The 24,429-nt window shown below is 34.5% G+C and overlaps 1 protein-coding gene and 1 non-coding gene across 6 annotated transcripts in view; both read right to left on the bottom strand.

Annotated features, from left to right (window-relative positions):
* Positions 1-24,429, bottom strand: part of Ranbp16 (Ran-binding protein 16) — an 89,095-nt gene that overhangs the window by 27,646 nt on the left and 37,020 nt on the right. For 3 of the 5 annotated variants that reach the window (XM_069822846.1, XM_069822848.1, XM_069822850.1), the window contains exons 10-16: positions 20,560-20,665; positions 19,356-19,473; positions 16,230-16,321; positions 12,875-13,019; positions 6,745-6,892; positions 6,462-6,636; positions 4,513-4,703 (exon numbers count right to left, since the gene is read on the bottom strand). In XM_069822846.1, the coding sequence (XP_069678947.1) occupies positions 4,513-4,703; positions 6,462-6,636; positions 6,745-6,892; positions 12,875-13,019; positions 16,230-16,321; positions 19,356-19,473; positions 20,560-20,665 (975 nt within the window). The remainder of the gene's footprint in view (positions 1-4,512; positions 4,704-6,461; positions 6,637-6,744; positions 6,893-12,874; positions 13,020-16,229; positions 16,322-19,355; positions 19,474-20,559; positions 20,666-24,429) is intronic. The other 2 variants (XM_069822847.1, XM_069822849.1) reach the window with 1 other exon arrangement.
* Positions 21,698-21,770, bottom strand: TRNAN-AUU (transfer RNA asparagine (anticodon AUU)). The gene has a single exon. It is a non-coding gene; the product is annotated as a tRNA-Asn (tRNA).

The following is a 24,429-nucleotide window of genomic DNA, read 5'->3' as shown; positions in this document are numbered from 1 at the left end:
ACAGCACCACCAAACAAAACGGTTCCCACCTTGGTCATGTAGTACTAGAATTATTTTGTTCCCAAATATTATGATTATGAGATACAACTGCTCTCTCACAGAAATTAAAAAAATTGAGGACGAAACTTAACAAAACATCTTTAAGAACTGCACCAGGAAGATTTCAAGAACACATCAGTGTATCATAAAAGAATTCTGTACAAAGATAACTTAAGAAGGAGTCCATTGTATCTACTGGAAACATAGTACCACAGTCTAGTATATACAGTCGCAAAGCTTGGGGTGATTTTTTGCATTTCTCGCGATAGTTGCTAGCCGCTTGGAGCGCTGTGTGTACTAGGAACAATAGACTGTGTCACTGGCATCGTGATCTAATACAGGCCGAAGGCAGACCATGTGACTCGCTTAACCCGATCACGAAGGGCGGCATTTCAACCATATAAATTAATTGGAATGCATAAAGAGTAACATATATTTCTCTAAAATGTAGTGTAATTGCATTAATAACATTTAAAACAATGATTAGGAGACACTTCAGACATAATTCCTTGCGAGTTAAGGTGTAATATTATTTTTGGTGTGAAAATTACGTTCTTCATATGTGTATAGACCTACCTGCCTTTATTTCGATTAAATATTGCGAAATTATTGTACATTCATTTATGCACGATTCAATAATTTTCAGTTGCAACGCACGAATATTTAAATATGTTGAAATTATAGGTTATGTTTACTGTCCCAGTTGCCCCTTTCTGTCTAATTATAGTGGTCTCCAATGCCCTGCCATTCATATGGAAATATTATAGGTTATGTTTACAATATCTTATATTCCTAAATTCGCAATTATACATTATAATTAAGCATAATGTCATGTATGATACTCCGCACATTCAATTTGTCTGTATTTTAATACTACAATTGAGTATTGAATTATCTGGTCTAGATCGAAAAGGCATTGACTGTGTCGTATTTTGCATTGTTGTGAAAAGTTGTGTAAACTGTGAAATGTTCGTTATCGATTGTAATAACTGTAAATGGCTAAAATACAATAATTTGAGTAATAATATGGGACAAGGAGACGTTTGTTGCACTATAAATTCTAAGAAAAAGAGGTCAGAGTTACCCTTCCGAAAGATCCAGGAAGGTGAGTTTATAAAATATAATATATAAACCTTATGTATTTCGTATTTCAATAGTGGAAGGAAGGTGTTAATTTTTCAAAAGAACACGATATCAAAAGTACCGGTACAATACATTTTATCGTCTGCTAGAGAAACAGTCTGTGATGAGGCGATAGTAGCGATTTTGGTGGCTAGCAACTATCTATGGATGCATATTTCAACTGTCTATGTTTGCATATTTAGTAAGTATTGAGCTTCGCAACTGTATATACTAAACTGTGATAGTACCATTAATAATAATTAGAAGTTGGTCATGCTATAGCTACTAACAAGCCATGATTCTCTCTCCTCGGTCTCTTCATAAATCAGGAGAGTGGCAGTGTTTCATCAACCGTGAATTTTAATGCCATCAAGGCAAGAATATGAATATATGACAATTTTGAAAACAATGGAAAAAATTAAGACTACTTTTTGTACCTTCAGATTAAAAAGAAATGAATGAATGAATAAATGAATAATTTTTTAAAATTGTTTATTTAATGACGCAGTATCAACTACTCGGTTATTTAGCATTGATGGGATTGGTGATAACAAGCTGAGGCCGAGAAAAGTGCAATATGAGACAGACGTAATAAAGACTATAAAACTTTGTACTTGAGGGGGGGGGGGATATCCTAACAGTATTATTACAGAACAGTCTTAGTAAATGTAAAAAAGGGTTTATTCTGGTGTAACATGAGTCACACTCAAAAAACTGAAATTTTATACAATCTATACTAATAATAAATCTGTAGCCGAAATTTTTCTGGTAATTTTCGATTTTCCAAAAATAATTGGTCCTAACATATATAATTAACCACCCTTAAACCGAAAATCGCTTTTTTGAAATTTTTGTTTGTATGTCTGTCTGTCTGTCTGTCTGTCTGTCTGTCTGTATGTTTGTTACCTTTTCACGTGATAATGGCTGAACCGATTTCGATGAAAATTGGAATATAAATTAAGTTCGTTGTAACTTAGATTATAGGCTATATGGCATTCAAAAGACGTTATTTAAAGGGGGGGGGGGTTATAAGGGGGCCTGAATTAAATAAATCGAAATATCTGGCTTATTATTGATTTTTGTGAAATATGTTACATAACAAAAGTTTCTTTAAAAATGATTTCTGATAAGTTTTATTCTCTGAAAAATTTTGATAGGACTGATATTTAATAAGATAAATGAGTTTAAAATTAAAATAACTGCCATCTAAGGCGGTGTATTGAAATAAAAAACAAATGACTTCGTCTATAAGGGGCCTTGGACACAACAATCGAAAGCTATGAAACATAGCCTACAGACAATGTTTCTGTGTTTTATGAAGTAATATCGGAAGCTAAATTAACCGATTTGTATAATTAATTATTATTTCATCATTGGAAAGTGTAGTTTCTCTGGATGGACATAATGCTATAATGTTATTACAGTAACTTGTGAGTGAATTGAGGACAGGTAATATTAAAATAGCTTCTTATGCACAGAAAACTTGATAGGTCATTCTGTATATTCATTTCCTGTATTTCTTATAATAATGTTTATGAACATATTCATTTTTATCTCAGAGAATTAACGAACAACGAGAGTGTATTGATTTATTATGCAGTAATAGTACGTTAGCTTAGCAATCCATTATTTTATAATTCAAATTTTAACTATGCTCAATTGAATCGTGTTAAAATACATATGCAATAAATGCAATGCAAAAAAATTGGGTAATGAGCCAAGCAGATTATGTTGCGCTGTTGTAAAAGTTGTTCCTCCTGAGATTCAAGAGCTCCCACAACAAATTAAAAACTTTCTAATTCGAGTACATCCGTTATCAACACACTTTTTCATAATATAATATAATATAAACATAATAATAAATCTGTAGCCATAATTTTTCTGTTAATTTTCGCTTTTCCAAAAATAATTGATAATAACAATTAAGAAACATGTTAAAGGAATTGTCATTGCACCAAATGAGTGGTCTCTGGATCAAAATGATCGCATTTTAATATTTTAAATACAATTTAAATTAAGTAACATATTAAACGATTTATCCTTCTATCAAACATGAATGTTCCCTGGATCAAATGTCCTATTTTAATTATGTAATTACTTTATATTTATTTCTAACGGGTGCAGCGGAGCGCACGGGTACGGCTAGTAATAAATAATAATCTGAATTCTATACTTCAGGAATCTTCTTCCTTCAAAACTTCATCTAATTTGCTCAAAGTTTCAGATTATTACAAATAATTTTACTCTAAATACAATTAAATGTCTAATGGGTTTTCGTTTTCAGAACATTTGGGGGGGGGGGGGGGAGTGATAGAAGATGCTACTAGAGCTAAATGACAGCTGTCAGCAATATGAGATGAAGATAAATGGAAACAAGACGAAGACAATGGTCATCAGAAGAAAAATAAAAAAGGTAAACGTAAGAATTCTAAATATGAGATAGTAGAACAAGTGAACAGCTTAAAATACTTGCATGTACTGTAATTTGGAACATGGGCTGCTGCCAGGAAGTCAAAAGAGGATAGCAATGGCCAAGGAAGCTTTTAATAGAAAAGGAGCATCTTCTGCGGACCTCTGGAAAAGAACTAAGAGACTAGTGAAGTGCTTAATGTGGAGTGTGGCATTGTATGGGGCAGAAACATGGACTTTATGACAAAGTGACAAGAAACGACTGGAAGCATTTGAAATGTGGATATGGAGAAGAATGGAGTGTGTGAAATGGATAGACAGAATAACACATAAAGCTGTGCTGGAAAGAGTGGATGAAGAATGAATAATGATGAAACTGATCAGGAAGAGAAAAAGAAACTGGCTGGGTCACTGGCTAATAAGAAAACTGCCTCCTGAAGGATGCACTGCAAAGAATGGTGACTGGGAGAAAAATTTGCAGCAGAAGAAGATATCAGATGATAGACAACATTAATATATATGGATCATATGTGTAGACTAAAAGGAAGCAGAAAAGAGGAAAGATTGAAGAATGTTGAGCTTGCAGTGAAATACTTGGCCTTGGGCAGAAAACTATGAATGGTGTTTCAGTGTAATGTTGTTAACTAATGCTGAGTCCTTGGCAGTAAAGCCATTACCTCTCTTTTCCTTCAATATTTCTCACACAGTGTAATGTTAGATAGATTGACCCCATATCTACGTATTTTAGAAACATAGTAAAAGTGATCAGTAAGGACCACCTTCTTTAACTTCTGCTATCTGTAACTTGAAATAGTATGGAGTCCACATCTTACCTCTGTAAGACCAATAGTAATTTCCTGGCTTCAATAAAAAATTGCATTTTTTTACAACAGAAAAAATAATCAAGATGATTTTTTTTAACACAGATAAATATTAACTTACCATAGCTGCATATGACTTTACTGGCTTCTCGAAATAATAATATTCCATTCGGAGAGGATACATCAAACTGTAGCCTTTGTGATCGATTCTGTACTAGTTCTGCAAACAGTTTCAAGACTGGCGTTGTAACCTGAGGGTCGTGGTACCACAGATCAACTGCATGTAGCAAAATTGGTGTATAATTGGGATAGCTATATAACAGTTAAGGAATGTCACATTCGTCCGTTTTTGCTCACTCTGGATTTTTTTCTCCTCTCTTATTTTTCCAGTTATTAAACTACACAATATCAACTACCTGCAAGAGGACTTGCATTGGTTACTAAAATTAATCCTGGTTGCATGTTGAAAGAATACAACTTGGTAACAATCTTCATTCATTCTTTAACTACGGTATGTCATCAATACTAATTCGTGCACAATGTCATTATCTCTCAAAAATGTAACTCTCTGTGTAGCTTTGTCGAACTGGAGGCTGAGTACTATTTTCGACTGACTGGGTGACTACATTTTACTTACCATAAAGTGGGGTTATTCTGAAAATAGCTCCAATTTTTCGTCCTCTTTGATCTACAGGGAATGTAACCTTTCCCAAAACACGTTATGAAATGTTTCATATGAAACAATTTTTATCTCGAAAAGGACGTAAAAAATGTAATGGACCTATTAAGATCTATTGTGCTGACCCTCTGGTGACGCATTCTCAAACCTACAACAGCTGACCACACTAAGGTTCTGTGTGCCTGGGTTTCGAGCAGGCAACCCCACTCGTCCCTAAACCTGTACCCTCCATGTGTTGCCAGCCGGCATTAGAGGAATGCGACAGAATGAAAACGAAATGGAGAAATGGTGACGGAATGATGTAAATGCCTAATTTGGGGAGAATCCCAGGAAAAACTCCAACTGCGACCTTGTCCGCCACGTGTCACTATGGATTTTTCAATGAAAAAATCCCAGACCTGACTGGGAATCGAACCCGGGCCGCCTGCATGACAGTCTGAAGGTCTGACCATTCAGCTACCGCAGAGAAACATTGTATTAAACTTTTATTTTTGAAATATCTCAAAGAATAACCCCCTGAAATTAATAACAGTTTCTTAATACAGTAGAACTTGGTTATAGCGACCTCGTTTTGTGCAATACTTCACCTATAACGTCAAATATTCTGTGGTCCCAACTAATTCCCCGTAAGACATATGCTTTTCTACCTTGCTTAATACGACAAACGTATATGCGTCTACCTCGGATATAATGTCATTTTCAACCTCAGTTTGGAATACAATTTTCTAAGAACCAAAGTATTTTGCTGAAATCTGGCAAATCCTTTACTGTTCCCTTCTATTGTAGACCTCTGGAATGCAGGCAGATTCCCCATCCCATTGTAACCTGCCTGAATTCATACGGTATTAATGGTACCTGCATGCGGTCAGTTTCGACAGGAAGTTTTCACTAAGTGCACGCATTTTAACGCAGTATGGCCACTAAAAGAAGTGAGTGATACTATAGAAGCCATTAGAATTGTGAACATTTCTATGAAGCTAGAGGAGGGAGCAGTGAAATTGCAACTGAAATAATGAACATAGAATTTAATTTAGAAAGTGTATATTGGGCAAGTAGGAGACAACAGAGTAAAATGACTGATTATTTCACTCCTCAGTAAATAAGTTTGGTGATAATGAACAAACTGTTTTAATACAGAATACTGTATTTATAATTGTACATGTATTTTATTGTGTTCATGATATGCTTAAAAGTCAATACTCGATCTAAAATAAGCCTAATTATGTTTATTATTTTTCATTTTCCACCTCACTAGACTGATAATATGAATCTCGGTTACTACGACACTTATTTATAACAACATAATTTTCAAGGTCCCTTGGATGTCGTTATAACCAAGTTCTACTGTAGTTTCATAGCATAAAAAGAAACTCTTCTGATAAAATGGATACTGAAGTGAAGGATACATCCAATCAAAGAGCATCATATATGAAGTCTTTGTATTGAAGGCAAAAGCAAGCCCCCTAAGATCTCGTGCCAATCCTATAAGAGCTTTCTTTGCCTCTTCAGCAGCAAATACAGGAGTCTCAGCAGATGCCAGCATCGTACCAATGGACTCAAATGCAGCTGCAAAACACACACTAAATTGCATTACCATAACTTTTAACAGATATAAAAATAATTATTTCAATAGCATATACACATATAAAATCTGATTATATGGTAACACTATACCTGTCAGGGGCAACATGAAGCTATCAAATCTATCTTCGTCTTCTCCTAGGTCTACCATTAGCAGTCGACCTAGTGAAGTGTAGAACATGGAGCGACACCTCATCTCACTCACAGCTACACTGTTACCCAGGAATGGGAAGTGTTCACTCTGCGTCAAGCAACAACACACATGCATCAATTGAAATAATCACTACCACTTGGGCTATTATAAAGTTCCATGCTTGTGTTAGGTGTTTGAAAATACTCAATCAGAAGTGATTGCTGTCATTATGTGTTGAGACTTTGCTGCCACATAGTAATGAAGTATGATCAGTAGACTTCGTTGAATTGCCACAAGCAGCATGCAATCAGGTTGCCGATGTACGGTAGTATAGAGGAGGTGAGCGACCGCCCGGTCTCGTAGTATAAGCAGTTCATGTTAAGAGTTGTGACCGGTCGAAATAGATGGAGCAGCTACAGCTAATGTATACCTATGTAAGAACTTGTTTTTGCATTACTGTGGTTGGAATAGTCAAAGCTTAACATTTGTTCAGTGCAGACAAGAATTCAATCAAACATACTACAATGAGAGTGTTGCTGTTCCAAACAATTGCCTCTGGAATACCCTTACCCCCGCAGCCAGTCGTGTCCAAAATCATCACCCTGTTAGAATCGTCTAAGCTACTCTCATAAGATCTTAATATAGTGTATGAAGTATCACAAACCGTTATCCAAAATAACAATTCACTAATTTCAGAAAAAGTTAAATCTAAGTTGAGAAACATTATTGCTGAAAATTCTGCCTATTCACAACTTCGTATTATAAATGATGTACTATCAGGTCACGACAAGACGTCTGAAGTTGGTGTACTAAAAAGTAGTGACTTTCCGTTCTTCAAATATGCACCTATTACATCGTGTGATGTTGAACGTACATTTTTCCAATATAAAAACTGTTTGAGTGACCATCGGAGGAGGTTCACTTTGCAGTCGCTCAAAATGTACGTAACTGTTCACTGCAATGCACATATTCAAGGATGATGTGAGTAGGCCTATATTACAATACATTTTAAGAGTTAATATATCTCACTACAAAATAATTGTGTATTTACATGTTTAGACATTTCCTACTTCAATGATCATTCATTATATTTCTTGAATGCAGGATACAGGTTTTATTGTAACCGCAGTATACTGCTCAGTGTTTACATTAGAGGCATACTCCATCCTTTGAACGTCCCCTTCTCATACAGTCTATACCGCGTGCGTAGTAAACCTTACGATTCTCGTGGCAATTCCACGAAGTCTAATGATCAGTAAGAGGCAGATGTTGATGGCCTAAAAATCAGTTTAAAATGATCATTAAAATGCCCTTAAAGTAATGGAAAAATAATATAAAATTAAGCATCAACCATTTTTGTACAAAAATAGTTTTTTATGGTACTTGTGAGGTAAGTGCATCTTTATTGCGCGAGTGGAAAGATTTAAGCACGAGGTGTCTGCCGAATGCTTAAATTACACGAGCGCAATAAAGATCACGCTCACAAGTACCATACGTAATTTTATCCATGACCATAACGAAAAATTCTGTTTTATAAAAGAAAATTTGTTGAAAATAAGTCCTCATATAATCACATATCATGACATGGATTTTAGAATATATATGTGTATTAGGTAGGTCATGATGTAGGAGGCCATGAATAGTGAAGAATGGTATCTAAGGCGTTGGATAAATATCAAATTATAATTAATTATATGATTTTAATATATATATATTTTTTTCATTTTAGACGTGTATTTTCGTCTTTTTGAAGTTTCAGGGATTATTTCACGGGACTAATGTGGTTAAAATAATTTCACATTTTACTTCTGTAAACTTAAGAGGAATATTAAAACGTAATTTATCATTGTGTCTGTTTAGCTCAGTTGACTAACACGTGTTGTTTTAAAATCCTATAATCCCAACTTCGCAGGTTCAAGTCTCCTCGCATCCCAAAAGGTAAATCATTACAAAATTAAAAAAAAAATACATATTAGATATGGATGCAATGCACAAATTACGACGTAGTAGATAGAGAAAAGAGAAGGAGATTGAGTGTATGTATATTTAAGAAATGGTAATAAAGAAGTAGAGGTGACATCTAGTAACTAATATATTAACTTCTTGAGTAATAGTTGAATGGAAAAGTATACGTGTGTACCCGGGTACTAGGAAAATACTAATGAACTGTGAGATAAAGTTCAAACTGTGAGGTAAAATCTTTATCCAGTAAAGTAATGTTGAATAAAAGCCTACTTTACAAACGCAAAAGTCTTTAGTAAAGGCATGTTTTTCGTTATGGTCATGGATAAAATCTATTTTTCAATTTATTCTGAAAATGGTTCTCAATAATATACTCTATGTGTTTGAAAAGTTTCAACAGCCAAAGTCGATTAAAACCCTTAATAATGACGTCATAATTAAAGGTACACGATGTGATTTTTTGTGTGTTTCAAAATGTTATACCTGTTACATATGAGTTTTAGAAATCACCTCCTATGTTGTTGTTTTGATTCAATGTGAAATGCATATTTCTTGTGCGAACGAACAGTATAATTCATGTTTCAGTTGTGAATTATCATGCATTTAGCTTTCTTAGTATGTAAATAAAGTTCCTGTGTAGCCTACATAGATTAATTTAATGTCAGGTAGTCTTTTTATAATATACCATATATCTAGTGTAAATTCTGTGTCAACATGTCTAGGGCGAAAGTGGTAAGAAAACATAGCATAGAAATAGCTAATAAAAGGTGAAAAATTAATTATGTAAATAGTGATGTAGGCCTAAATAATTCCAGCAACCCTGAAGTAGTAGGTCTAAATTCAAATTATCGTACTGACCATGAAAACACTCCAACTAGAAATCTTAGGCAACAGGATACAGAATAACATTGTAAAATTAGGCCTATAAGGAAGGGCCCACATATATGGCTGGAAACTTCATATAAGGTTTTTATAACAGTTTGTAATCATTTTTTGGATGCCAAACTTCTTCAAAGTCGTTTTTCTCTGATGTATAAATTTATGCATTTCTCTTCATTAAAATTACTAAAGATTCTATAATTTTACAGCTATGAAGCTAAATTATTTTCTGTACAGTCATTATGCCATGCTAAACGAAGTTATGTTTTGATTTTCTTTCTGAGTGTCTAGATTTTAACAGAAAAAAAAATATATGTGTGTGACATTAACAAAATAAGTTAAAGAAATGTAACGGTTATGTTACAAAATATATTTTTTCTCTTTAATGCGATATTACCTTTAAAAATAGATGCATATTTCTCTTCTTAATATAGAAGTGGTGTCATATAAATTTTTTTTAGACAAATTGAATGAAATTTGTACAAGGAGTAGAATTTTAAAAATTTGCATTTATATTTTCTTAAAAATTGAATAACTCAAAAAAATAAGGGCATAATGGAAATGAAACTTCAGCAGTTCTGTTACACTGATATGATACATATGTGTACCAAAAATGGAAGGTCTGCCTTAAAAAAATGGAGAAAATTTCATATTCTCTATAGTCCCTCCTTAAATTACGAGACTTAAGCAAGATTTGGATAATTACTTAGGAGTACAGCAGTAATAATTTAACGACACACGAATTAACTGCTGTTACATGTTTTCTTTTCCTACACTGTCTCCAAAACTATTGTGTGTAGAGTAGTGCAATCAACATTTTGCGTGGGAAATCTCTCTGTAAAGAAGTCAACACCGTTCTCACTACCTCTCAGGTGCACATTCCTCTCTTACCATGAAACAATTAATGTTTAAAAACATAAAATTACTTAGTCATACATTAAAAAGTGTTATGGCCAGTTTGTCCAAGTAATGTTTAATTTTGCTTAACAAATGTTAAATTAACAGTCTGTTTATTTTTAACGCTTTGTTAATGTATTTTCCATTTGTTCAACATAATTTTGTTTAAGATAACCAACACTTAACTATAACGTCTGTTAGCACTATTTCAACTACTCAACAGCAGTTGGTAATGATTCTACACATGTAAGACAATTTTTGATTGGCTAAAATTAATCTTTAAATTCCATATTATAGAGTGAGTCATGAAAATTGCATAAAATGACAACCTGTTATAGTAGGCCACGCTCCATAAACAAACAGTTGACAAATGAAAGTTGTAGGTGATGTGCTGAATAATAATTACAAAGTAAGGTTATATTTCCTCATTGCTATTATGGATACGAAATACGAAAGAAATGAAATAACACTGATGTATTTAAACAGCCCAAAGTATTTTTTAAATGTTACATTACCAGTCATATGCTAAACATTCCCTACAGAGAGACACAAAATATTAATTTCGCAACTTCTGTTCGAACAGCTGTGGAGACATCGGTCATATTTAACTAACTGTTAAACGAGGTAACTGGCGGAAATCCTACATTTAAAATTAACAAACCGCTAACAATCTGTTAAACCAAACTGGTGTTGAAAACATACAATTTTATTAATTAACAAACTGTTTAGAGTTTAACAGTCGTTAAATTTTCTAACAATACTTGGAAAAACCAGCCATTAGAATTTTTAAAAAAGGTATATACATTCGACATACGGCCCGTTTCGACGTGATGTTACGTCTTCATGTGTCTCTTAAACTACTGGTGATCTTGAATTCTGCGATGTGCATTTGTCGATGGTAGGGGTGGGTGTGTGGTGGGGGCTGGTTGTTTGTGGGTTACGACGTATCATGACGTCGAATAATGTGTGGGTATTGAACTGTAATTGTGTTGTGGGTATGTTGTTGTATGTTTATATATTTCGTATTGTTCTAGGATGTTTAACTGTGAACTTTTTGGTGTGATATGTAAAATTTCTATATCTGTTTCTATATTATTGTAGTCATGATTATTGTTGATAATGTGGTCTGCATAATTTGATGTGATGTAGGGTTTGGTTATAGTTTTTATATGCAGACCACATTATCAACAATAATCATGACTACAATAATATAGAAACAGGTATGGAAATTTTACACATCACACCAAAAAGTTCACAGTTAAACATCCTAGAACAATATGAAATATATAAACATACAATAACATACCCACAACATATACTTAACACACAATTACAGTTCAATACCCACACATTATTCGACGTCATGATACATCATAACAACCAGCCCCCACCATAAGAGCAACACACCCCCACCCCTACCATCGACAAATGCACATCGCAGAATTCAAGATCGCCAGTAGTTCAGGAGACACTGAAGAAGATGTGACATAACGTCGAAAAGGGCCGTCTGTCGAAGGTATATACCTTTTTTTTTAAATTTTAACACTTTTTAACGTATGACTAAGTAATTTTATGTTTTTAACAAACAAAGTGTTAACGTGAACTTTAATCAATGAGTTAATGTTTTTGTGTATTCAAAAATATGTAGGAGGAAAATTTTCAAAAAAAACATAAAATGATTTCAGAAATTAATCCAAATATCCTTGCCAAATTAGTGTAATATGGCACAGCACACAACCCATTACACAATCAAATCTCTCAGTCATTTTTTTTTTACAGTATAAGCCTCTTGGAATTACTTTAATTTTTATGCATTTTAACGAAGTATAGATAATGTTCTTATATTTCCAAAAAGAGTTTGAAGAATTTTTATTAAAATTGTAGTTTTAATAGATTCCAGGCCCATTAGCATAAACAATGCAATATGCCTACAAATAAATTGCCCCTCATACATTTATAAAAAACTAATCAGTTCTACATATTCCAAACATTAAAGCTGAAGAGTAAGTGTTACAAGGATTAGATCAATTGGCCTATTCTTTAAGTCATTATGAACACAAGACTTATATTAGAATTAGAGTCTGGCTGGGCAAAAGAGAAGGCCTACTGGCCTTAGCTCTGCCAGATTAAATAAATAAATAAAAATAAATACATTCCAGATAGACAAAAGGAAACAAACAAAGAGACATGCACATAACTGAAACACAGATACTCACTGTTGAAATATGAGAACTACATTTTATAATTACAAAGTGTTAAAGAGATGTGAAAAATACTTCCATATGATATTCTAAGTAAAATATAAAAGTAAAACTTGCTTTCAACTAGTTAGAAATGGAAGAAACTCGTTACCGTGTGATTGTTGAGCATGAACTGCACTTCCTCTAGTTTCACAAGTTTGCGAACACAACTATATCCAACTGAGAGATCATTCAACAGCTGCAAGGTCTTCGAAATAATTTGTTCACTACGACCCCAGTATTTCAAGTTTGTTATTCTGAAATTGTAACGAGAAAAACGTAATTTTATTAGGTACAAATTCTATTCAATAAATATATCTTAAGTGTAAGAAAAAAAACATACACCAAATTACATGCTTTCTGAAATACTAAGTTCGCAGCTTTGCTCTGCTTTCTCTTTACTCACTGTCAAAATATTTTCAGGTCATCATTCTCGTTTTGGAGATGGTGAGGGAAGAAATGAAATAGAGACTTCACAATTACAGAAAAAAATCATTTCAAAGAATAGAGCTTTTCTCCTGTTCACCATTCCTTCCAATGCATCTTTCAGTAGACAGTTTCTTCTTAGCAAGTGACCTGCCAATTTTTTTTCTCTCTTTCAGCATTTTTTCCTCACCCACTCCTTCTAACACAGCATATTTTCTTATTCCATCTGTCCCTTTCATACACTCTATTCTTCTCTATATCCACATTTCAATGCTTTCAATTGTAAAAAAAATTGTAACAGATTTACAAGGCTTATATGTACAGAGCGTTCGCCTACGGGTGAGGCCAGGAAAGCGGCATGTACTGATACGCCGCTTTGTGCGCGCAGTTGTTGAGACACGCTCGACAATCAAGGTCGACAAGTTATCAGTTGTGAGCCAGATGCTGCAGTATTTAACACGTACAGTGCAGTTTCTTTACACAGTTGCTTAAATATTCAGCGTTGTGTAAAATTTGTTAACAATGCAAAACGCAAAATTCACGCTTGAACAGAGAGTTTTTATGTATGATGCATATGTGAAAACAGAGTCATGTAGAGAGGTGCGTAGACAATTTGAAGTGAAATATCCGGGTGCTCCAATTCAGGGTAGAGAAACTGTTAGACGTCTTGTTAACAAATAAAGGACAACAGGATCGATAAATGATACAATTCCTAAGCGAAAACGAAGAGTATTGACAGGAGAAAAAATTGATGAAATCAGTGCATCATTTACACGCTCTCCTAATAAATCTCTAAGACGTGTTTCACAGGAAGTTAGTGTTTCAAAAACATTAGTCTTTACTGCTGCTAAACTTTTAAAATTAAAACCCTACAGAGTATAGTATAGAAAGCAGAAGCTTACGGATAGACAATTCCCGCAAGCGACACCGCAGGCAGGCCACTTTCCTGGCCCCACCCGTAGGCGAACGCTCTGTATATTACTTAACTGACGACCAGACAAAATCGAGTGGTTGAACATTTGTTGTAATTGGTTATAACAATTTGTTTTATCCTTAACGTTCTCTCTGGTTATGTACAATAATGAATATAAGTACGAATGTTACGAAATGCAACAGTATTAATATAATTAAAATCCCATTGGTAGCAGTAGCAACACACTCCAAAGCTACTGTTAAAAAGTGATACTTGAATGTGTTAAATGTTGCAGTTAATTAATCCTGAGTTCTTCGTAATAAAGCCATTAACTCTCTTACTCTTAACATGTTAAATATCCGAACACAGAATATTAGGATATGAAAAGGTTCGTTCTGCAATAAAAAGCAAAAATTGTATTATCCGTGTTTTCAATTAACCATGAGCATTTTCCTAGTGATTAACCCACATAATCGAGAGTTCGCTGTAATCACCAACAGGTGAGAGAAGAGGACGCCATCTTTCTTTCCTCACTTTTCATATACATTATTTAGTGCTAGTAAACTGAATCATGTGGATTTTCAGACTAACCAATCACCATCACCATCACTATCATCAGTTGTAGTCACTGTCATCTACTGCTTTTACATTCTTCTGTTATTTTTGTGCTTGCACAGATTGACTATATCGACTTTAACTGTCTGTTTCCATCTTCAGAAGACGGAAACAAAATAACACCAGGAATACACAATTACTTTCTAATGAAAGAAGAAGAAATTTATCTTGTACAATGTTGAAGTCAGTTGCAGCCCTCCAATTTTATGAATAGCTTTAAAGACCAGTGTTACAAGGATGACACAGTCTCATCATGTTTTACGTATTTCACAACAATGCAGTAATTTATCTTATTGCGAACTAGCCATACTCATGCGCTCCGCTGCACCCGTTAGAAATAAATATAAAGTAATTACATAATTAAAATAGGACGTTTGATCCAGGGAACATTCGTGTTTGATAGAAGGATAAATCGTTTAATATGTTACTTAATTTAAATTGTATTTAAATAATTAAAATGCGGTCATTTTGGTCCAGAGAGCACTCAGAAGTTACTGTAATAACATTATAGCATTATGTCCATCTAGAGAAACTACACTTTCCAATGGTGAAATAATAATTAATTATACAACTCGGTTAATTTAGCTTTCGATATTACTTCATACAAACACAGAAACATTCTCTGTAGGCTATCTTTCATAGCTTTCGATTGTTGTCCAAGGCCCCTTATAGACATAGTCATTTTCATTTCATTACATCGCAAGAAATAAAACTTATCGGAAATAATGTTTAAAGAAACTTTTGTTATGTAACATATTTCACAAAAATCAATAATAAGCGAGATATTTCGATTTATTTAATTCAAGCCCCCTTATAATCCCCCTTTTAAATAACGTATTTTGAATGTCATATAGCCTAAAATCTAAGTTACAACGAACTTAATTTATATTTCAATTTTCATATAAATCGGTTCAGCCATTATCGCGTGAAAAGGTAACAAACATCCAGACAGACAGACAGACAAACAAAAATTTCAAAAAGCGATTTTCGGTTTCAGGGTGGTTAATTATATATGTTAGGACCAATTATTTTTGTAAAATCGAAAATTACCAGAAAAATTTCGGCTACAGATTTATTATTAGTATAGATGATATAGGCCTATAGTTTATTTTGCTGAACTGTCACTTAAAAGACAAACATAAGAACAGACATTTATGTGAACCTACACAAACCTAGTGATGTATAGATACGAAATTACAATTTGGAGAGAGTCGTGATGGGAGTCCACCTGTATGTAGGCAACAATTTCACACGACTGTTCACAAGTAGCATATATACAGGGGCTCTTGTTTACTGCACTTGCAGAGTGTGTTGTAAGCGAAACTTATACAATAAGGGACCTCCAAAGTTTATTTCCGTATCTGTACATCTACTAATTATAAAACTGAAAAATAAACTTCCATTTGTCACACATATTTAAAATGATGTAATTCTAGCATTATGAGTGATAATTCTACTGGAAAACGTTACAAAAAAAAATTCAAATGTTAGGAAGTAAACAAATTATTCTTACATTTTTCTAATAAAAACGCTAAGAACCATAGATTCGTCACTTAATCCCAATACTTCAGACAACCGTCTATACACCTTCGAATTTTTCTGGACCTGGAAAAGAAAAGAAATCTTATATATAAATGCCATTACCAAATAAATACGATAAGTGACTGAGCGTTTTTATAATTTCTGTTTGTTTTATTTCCCGTCTTTCAAAAGTGTGGTGTGTGGCTTATTTGAAGGCACATGTATTCGAGAAAATATGGTAATTAATATTCCCTCTAATTAAATAAATGGTGATAATTATATAGCGTTAGTGGAAAGTAACTAGCTATTAAAAACGCTTATAAAATCTACATTTACAATGCTAATTTATTGAAATTAATTTTATGTGTATATTACTGAATGGGAATACAGATGCACACCTCAAAATTCAATGTAGAAACCTGTGGGATCAACCAATTTTCTCAAGTGACTGGAAATGGAATCTACAGTCTTCTGGAGGAAGTTGGGTGGAACATTGGTGATAATGCTCCAAAACCGTGCTTCCAATTCTTCCAATAGGCGAGTACATATTATCTTTTGCCCAGCCCAATAAAAAGAAAATCACAGAGTGTCAGGTCAGGATTTCTTGCAAGCAATTCATTCCGTGTTGCCCCAGCCAATGTCCTGGATGAAGATAATGTTGATGTTTTCCCATCCAGATACCATGGACCAAACGTAATCTTCAAGCACTCATGGTAGTGTTCTGCGTTCATGGTATCACATAGGATTTATGACTCAATGATATCTGTGGCTGTCATTTCACACCACACGGTCACAGACCCTGGTGATGCCTTACTTTGACTATTGCGACGTTTTGTATAGTGATCTCAGTGTTGAATTGTCATTGAGGCTTCAGCGTGTTCATAATGCTTGTATCCGTTTCATTTTTAACAGCAGTTGCTATGATCATGTCTCCGAGTATTTCTTTCAATTATCTTGGCTTCGTTTACGGGAGAGACGTTCAGTTCATTCACTCTGTTTGCTGTATCAGATTTTAAATAATTCCACACCTATTTACCTAGTTCCTCGCTTCACACTTTTAGCATCCCACCACAACCGTGACATCCGTTCACAGCATAACCTTGTTCTATTAATTCCATTTCATCAAACATCTCTCTGCTCTGCTTCCTTCACAATACACACAGCTCATTCCTGGAATTCCTTGTCACAGGAAATCAGGAGCAGTCGGAGTCTAAAATCTTTTAAGTACACTCTACTTAGAAATGTTTTTAATGGACAGAACTAGACTCTTGCAGAAGTTTCTAAATAGTCTTAAATGACAAAGTTGTTATTTTTTTCTCCTCTCTCTTCTTTTTTTTTTTCTTTTCTTTTTTTTTTATTATCTTGATGTATTACTTAATCATTTGTATTTGTATGCCATTTAGTACGACTTTGCTAATCAACATTTTATGTCTTGTAACCCACATGTATTTTCCTATTAGTATATTAACTGTATAATGTCCACACCTGTGGAGTAACGGTCAGCGCGTCTGGCCGCGAAACCAGGTGGCCCGGGTTCGATTCCCGGTCGGGGCAAGTTACCTGGTTGAGGTTTTTTCCGGGGTTTTCCCTCAACCCAAGATGAGCAAATGCTGGGTAACTTTCGGTGCTGGACCCCAGACTCATTTCACCGGCATTATCACCTTCATATCATTCAGACGCTAAATAACCTAGATGTTGATACAGCGTCGTAAAATAACCTACTAAAATAAAATAAAATAAACTGTATAATATATCTCAAGTGAATTAATCGTCGAATTTATCTCGAGCATTTTAGGTCTTATAAATTGTGTGTGTGTGTGAGTGTGTATATTCCCCTTATGTTATGTAACCGATTTTGATTATGTGTAATTTTCTACTTTATTTTATATATTATGTAACCGATCTTGACTATTTGTAATTTTATATTATGTAACTGATCTTGACTATTGTAATTTTCTACTATATTTTTTGTAATTTCTAAGGTATTTTCTTTTGTGTTGTTTTGTAATCTAATTTTGTATTTCATGTATATTATTGAAACCTGGTTGAGTGGAAGAGAAGGCCTCATGGCCTTAACTCTGCCAGGCAAAATAAACCTACTACTACTACTTTTGGACGAGACTGCATCTTCTCCACTATCATTTGGAATCTTGTGTCGCTCAATAATGGCAATTGTGTCGATTGATGAAACCACATGAAATACAGCCTCCTCACTACAGAGGATATTTTCAAACAGTTGAGGACAATCCTCGTGCCAACCCAGCATCAATCCCCACTCTCCAATCGCAGTCTTCTGTACATAATGCGGTTTCCATGGGCAGTAATTAAAATCTTTCTGCAACATCTGACGTACCGCATACCTTGTGAGTCTGCTTTCATGAGCTGCCTGATGTGTTGATTTAGTCGGGCTACAATTGAACATTTCCTACACAATTGCCACATTCTCCTCAGAACGAGACATGGATAGAAGGTCAGTTCTTCCTGCATCCTTAATCGAACCTGTGGTCATTAGCTTCCTATGACAATTCTTTACTATCTGAACAGATTGTGGCATTCCTTCTCATCACCATACGCCACCATCTCTGTACAAGAACAACGGAATTCGACACTTCATAGAGTCCAGCAATCTGCGCTCACTCGCAAATAGATGGACTTTGCTATTGTTGCGCACACTTCCTCTCATGGTCACCGTTTGTACTACCGACGCACGAAAGTTTAAATCCTGTTTAATGACCTATATGTACACACTATTTTCATTATGATTCCATCGATATTAAAAAATTTACAGAAATTTAATAATACCTAGTTACTTTCCACCCACACTGTACATTTGATGTCGTTCATGTTTTATGTTCTCCTTTTAGTTTCAATACAATTTCATGTAATACACTAATTATAACCTGTTTCAAGCTATATTAGCACAATTATGTTTCATCTGGTCTTTACGAATTAATAAACATATAGTATTCCTTTAAGTTCATGAAAAAACAAAGACCTTTCTGAGTGAGTAAAAATGGTAAACATATTTTATCCACCTCATTTATGACTTTTCACTTCATAAGTTAAATATGTCTGATACTTTCAATGGCATTAGAATTGTACTAGTAAAAACTCTAACCTGATCACCAACATAGATTTTTCTGAACTGTTCAAAGAAACTAAGCATGGCCAGCTCTAACTTCTCACAACCTCCTTGAGCTAGCCTGGAATCAGTTAAATTCATCAGCTGTAGGACTCTGCAAGGAAACAGACACACATCTTGATAATTCATTGAATATTTTCAGAAGTTTTCTATCTTCATTAATGTAAGGGCAGAAAATTAAAGTCAAAAGAAGATATTCTGATGTTTATAGATAATAAATACAAATGAGTATGGTGATAGCATTCGTGACACATCAGTTCAATACAATTTCTCGTGTTGTATTGAAGAATATTAATTCAGACCACTCCATGTGTGTTGGTGATTCATGCCTTAAAGGGAGGAGACGACATTTTTTTAAACTTTTTCCTATTTGGTGCAAAATATTAATTTTTTGTATGTAGAGAGCTCATGGCTATAGTAACTCAACCAAATACATAAATATTTTGCAAAAAAAAAAAAAGTGTTGGGGCCCAAATTTCGATAAAAATGTACCCAATACAAGATATATCTAAGCCATTTTTAAAGATAAATTCAAACAGTTCTTTACATTTTACTTGTAAAAGCATGCTTTTATAAACTGTCTGTAACAGAATTTTGATATTAGTCCCGACATTTTGTAAAATAAACAATTAAAATTTAATAACGCCTTTTTATTTCCTTTCTTGCAAACAGACAGACATAATTTTAAAATAAAATCAAGTAGCAAAATTCTGTTACAGAGAAAAGTTTTCTAATAGTCTAGAGAAATGTGTGTTCTAAATTTCATGCATGTATCTTTAATAGTTCAGAAATTATATCCATTTTTGTCTGGCAATGTAGCAAAAGACTGAAGTTACTGGAAACAACAATCAAAGGGGACATATGATTTAAAAACCCAGAGCGCAGGAACTTTAAAAATGGCGTCTCAAGATCTGCTAAGAGCACAAATACCCACAAAATATTATGAAATGTATTCCACATATATCACATCACAGAGTATTTTAAAGACATTTTTTTAATTTACTCACTTTTTACCACAAAATATCGTTCTCTCCCCTTAATTAAAAATATTTAGTGTCACTGCTAATCTGAATACAGAATGCTTATCTCAAAACGTGTCATATAAAAATATTAGTGTATAAAATTCTGTTCATGTTAACTTATTCTATTTGCAAATGTCAGTATTCTAACTATAATTCACCTGCATACTAATTCCCCATCCATTGCGTCATGTTCGTCATTGCTGTTAAATGAGACTCTGCCACCAATTGCTGATCCAATTATATACACCAGCCAAGTTAGCCGACCTGAACAGATTCAAACATACATTAACTGTACAATATAACCACAACTGCGAACAATGTAAATGGAAATTTACTGGACACGCAGCCACTGAAATCCTAAGTTGATTTCATCAACTGCATTCTCATTCTCTCTACAAACAATATCGGTATTAATGAGAAAATTAATTTTATTTTAATATATTATAGCCAAAAGAAGTATGGGTAATATTTGTAGACTTGGAAAAGGATTTCGACAAAGTGGAATGAATGATAGGGGATGTGAAGAAAATAAGTGTGGACTGGAAAGAGAGGAGGCTATTCAGTAATCTTTGTTTGAAATAACAAGTCAAGGTCAAGACAGGAGAAAAATGTGAGAGACAAGTTGAACAGGCAGGAGGTGTGGCAAAGATGCCTTTCATCAACTATCCTCTTCAACATCTACTTGGATGATTTAGTGAAGAACTATTTTCAGAACACGTGAGAGATGTTAGTAGGAGGAAGAAGAATAAAGTGCATGACGTCAGTCAAGATGAGACGATACTAAGGAATATGCTACTGCTGCTAAATGATAGCTGTGAGCAGTATAGGAAGAAGATAAATGCAAACAAGACAAAGACTATGGTTATAGTTTAACGAAGGTAAACTTGCGAAATCGAAATGAGTCAGCGGAACAAGTGGACAGCTTCAAATACTTGGGGTGTACTATAAGTAGTAACATGAGCTGCTGCCAGGAATCGCAAAATGAACTTTCAATAGGAAAAAGAGCATTTTCTGTGGATCTTTGGAAAAAGAACTAAGGAAGGAACTAGGAAAGTGCTTTGTGTAGTGTGTATCATTGCATGGAGTAGAAACATGGACATTACGACGAAGTGAAGAGAAACAACTCGAAGTATTTGAAATGCAGATATGGATAGTACTATGAAATGGACCAGTAAGAAATGGAGCTGTGCTAGAAAGACTGGGTGAAGAAAGAATAATGCTGCATATTATGCCAATCTAGTCTTTCAGGTAAAGCTCCCTGTAAAGCAGATTTGAATAATTTCAAGGGAAAAATTGTTCCGGGGCCGGGTATCGATCCCGGGACCTCTGGTTGAATGTACCAGCGCTCTACCAACTGAGCTACCCGGGAACTCCACCCGACACTGTCTCAACTTTTCCCTTTACATCCACACAACTCACGTGGGCTGACGAAACACCAGAGACCCACATCAAGTGCACACAATCTCTGTGTGACTTGGAATTGTGGTTTTCTGTTAACGTACACAGTGACGTATATATAGTATGCAAATCTAGTCTTTCACAATTCCAAGTCACACAGAGATTGTGTGCACTCGATGTGGGTCTCTGGCGTTTCGTCAGCCCATGCGAGTTGTGTGGATGTAAAGGGAAAAGTTGAGATGGTGTCGGGTGGAGTTCCCGGGTAGCTCAGTTGGTAGAGTGCTGGTACGTTCAACCAGAGGTCCCGGGATCGATGCCCGGCCCCGGAACAATTTTTCGCTTGAAATTATTCAAATGCTGAATATGTTGAGGAAGAGAAAAAGAAATTGGCTGGGCCACTGGCTAAGAAGAAACTGCTTAGTGAAGGATGCAGTGGAAGGAATGGTGAATGGGAAAAAAGTTTGGGGTAAAGAACATATCAGATGGTAGACAACATTAAGATACATGGATCATATGTGGAGATTAAGAGGATGGCGGGAAACAGAGAAAATTGGAGAATGCTGGATTTGCAGTGAGAGACCTGCCCTTGGACAGAAAACTATGAACGAATGAATGATTGTTGTCAATGAACTTGAAAACCAAAATTTTCTGCAATATAAATTTTTTCTTACAATGCTACGTTCATCTGATGCCACAATATACATATCTGCTGTACAACCGCATGACCCTTAACTTGCTATTATTCCCCTCGCTAGTGCTGAGAAGTGTACACCATTCAGTTTGTCAGAGATCATGCGCAGTGCATCATGGATAATGGATCCACATTACACTCATAATGATAATGGTGAATTGTTGGGATATCACAGGGGAACCAGAGTACCCAGAGAAAACATGTATTACCTTGACTATTATTAAAAAAACTTACTTAAGGGTATAGTCGGACCATTGGATCTGTGCCCAGGTAAGATATGCGAACTGAACCTTAATTCCTTCTCAGCCTTGGTAATTCATTTCTCTCCCTGCATCCCTATCTCTCTCCCTTTCTGTCCCCCACTACTCACAATTTTGGCCTTGTTGCGTGACAGTTTACAATATTTGCACTTGCAGTCCAGTGTTGTCAACTCAACATGAATACTGTAGCACGGAGTGGCGAAAGAAATATTATTAAGCAAGTATGTAATAGCATTTTACGATGAAGAGAAACAAACGGATCAATATCGTTTCCTATAAATCAGGCAACGAAAAGAGCAACTGATATCACAGGTGAGGCTTATTTTATTTCAATTGATTATGTATTAAAATTACTTACTTAACTAATACTATAACACAACATTTTATGTAATTTATACCGACAGGTCAGAACTCCTAATAAAGAAAATCAGGAGAGAGGGAGTCTGTGCAGGAGATGAAAAGCCAGAATCACCAGAAAGAACAGACCAAGGGAACTTTTAATTATTGTAGATGATATGAACCGATGTATTTTAAGAAGAAAGATACAAGAATTTTATACCGTTAAGAAAGAAGTTTCAACATTGAAGAAATTACTGAAGCTTGCGAGAGAAGTAATAATTTCCAAGGTTGGAGAGAAAAACTACGGAAAGTGATTCGAGACATGGGATTTAGGTTTAAAAAAATGTAGAAATACAAGATGCATTTTGATTGAAAGAAATAATATTGTAGCATGGAGGACCAGTTATTTATGACACCGTTTAACGGAAGTTTGGCAACATCCCTATTCGGCAAGGTTCTTGGCCTGCTGTTTAACGTGGTGGGAGGAAAGCGGGTGGAATGGAGTGAGTACAGGCGTTAAGTTTTCCAAGAACGACAACAGCGCTGAAGGGGCATAGATCCGAGGGTCCGACAATACTGGGTAGTGCTGATTACAGTATTTTCGTGTATAAATGAATATATAATTTTTTTTCCTTTGTTTCTATCAAACACAGAATAATGTTCTTTGAACATTATACAGTGTGATAAACAAAGGTATGTGAGTTGTGAGCTGTCCACAGAAACAAATTATCTTGTTTTAATGCAGGAGTGGCAGGAAAAAAAAAAAATTACTGAAAATATAATAATTTTTATTCTTCTAATTTCAGGAACCATTTACTCAGAAACTACTCAAGATCAAGGGCTGAAATTTTGTATGCTAATGTAAAATATATATGTAGTTCTCTAAAATTAATGGATTACTATTTTAAAATATTTAATTCAAGTAGTGAAAATATGGAGAGACATGTCATATTTTCATATGACAAGATAAACGTATGGGGATTTGCCACATTGTGCTTGTGTAATTGAAAAATTACTGTTTTTATTCCAATCATTTTCTCAAATAAAATGTTTTTGACATGGGGTGGAAAGTTTGAAAAGTGTGAGATTAAAACTTTTTGTATAGGTGTTCCTAACTGTTGACAATCGCAAATTTTCTTTTTTCAATAGACTTTTCTTTTTGCCATGCCTATATTAAAACAATGAAGTATAATTTTATTCCTGTGGCCAGCTCACAACTCACCAACATTTGTTTATCACACTGTGCAAAGGACATTAATCTGTGTTTGATAAAACTAGAGGAAAAAAATATTTTATATACACATATTTATACTAATTACTGGCTTTTAGGGAACCCGGAG

This window comes from Periplaneta americana, chromosome 4 (assembly GCF_040183065.1).
Source record: "Periplaneta americana isolate PAMFEO1 chromosome 4, P.americana_PAMFEO1_priV1, whole genome shotgun sequence".
NCBI lineage: Eukaryota > Metazoa > Arthropoda > Insecta > Blattodea > Blattidae > Periplaneta > Periplaneta americana.
This window is presented reverse-complemented; position numbering and strand designations above follow the sequence as displayed.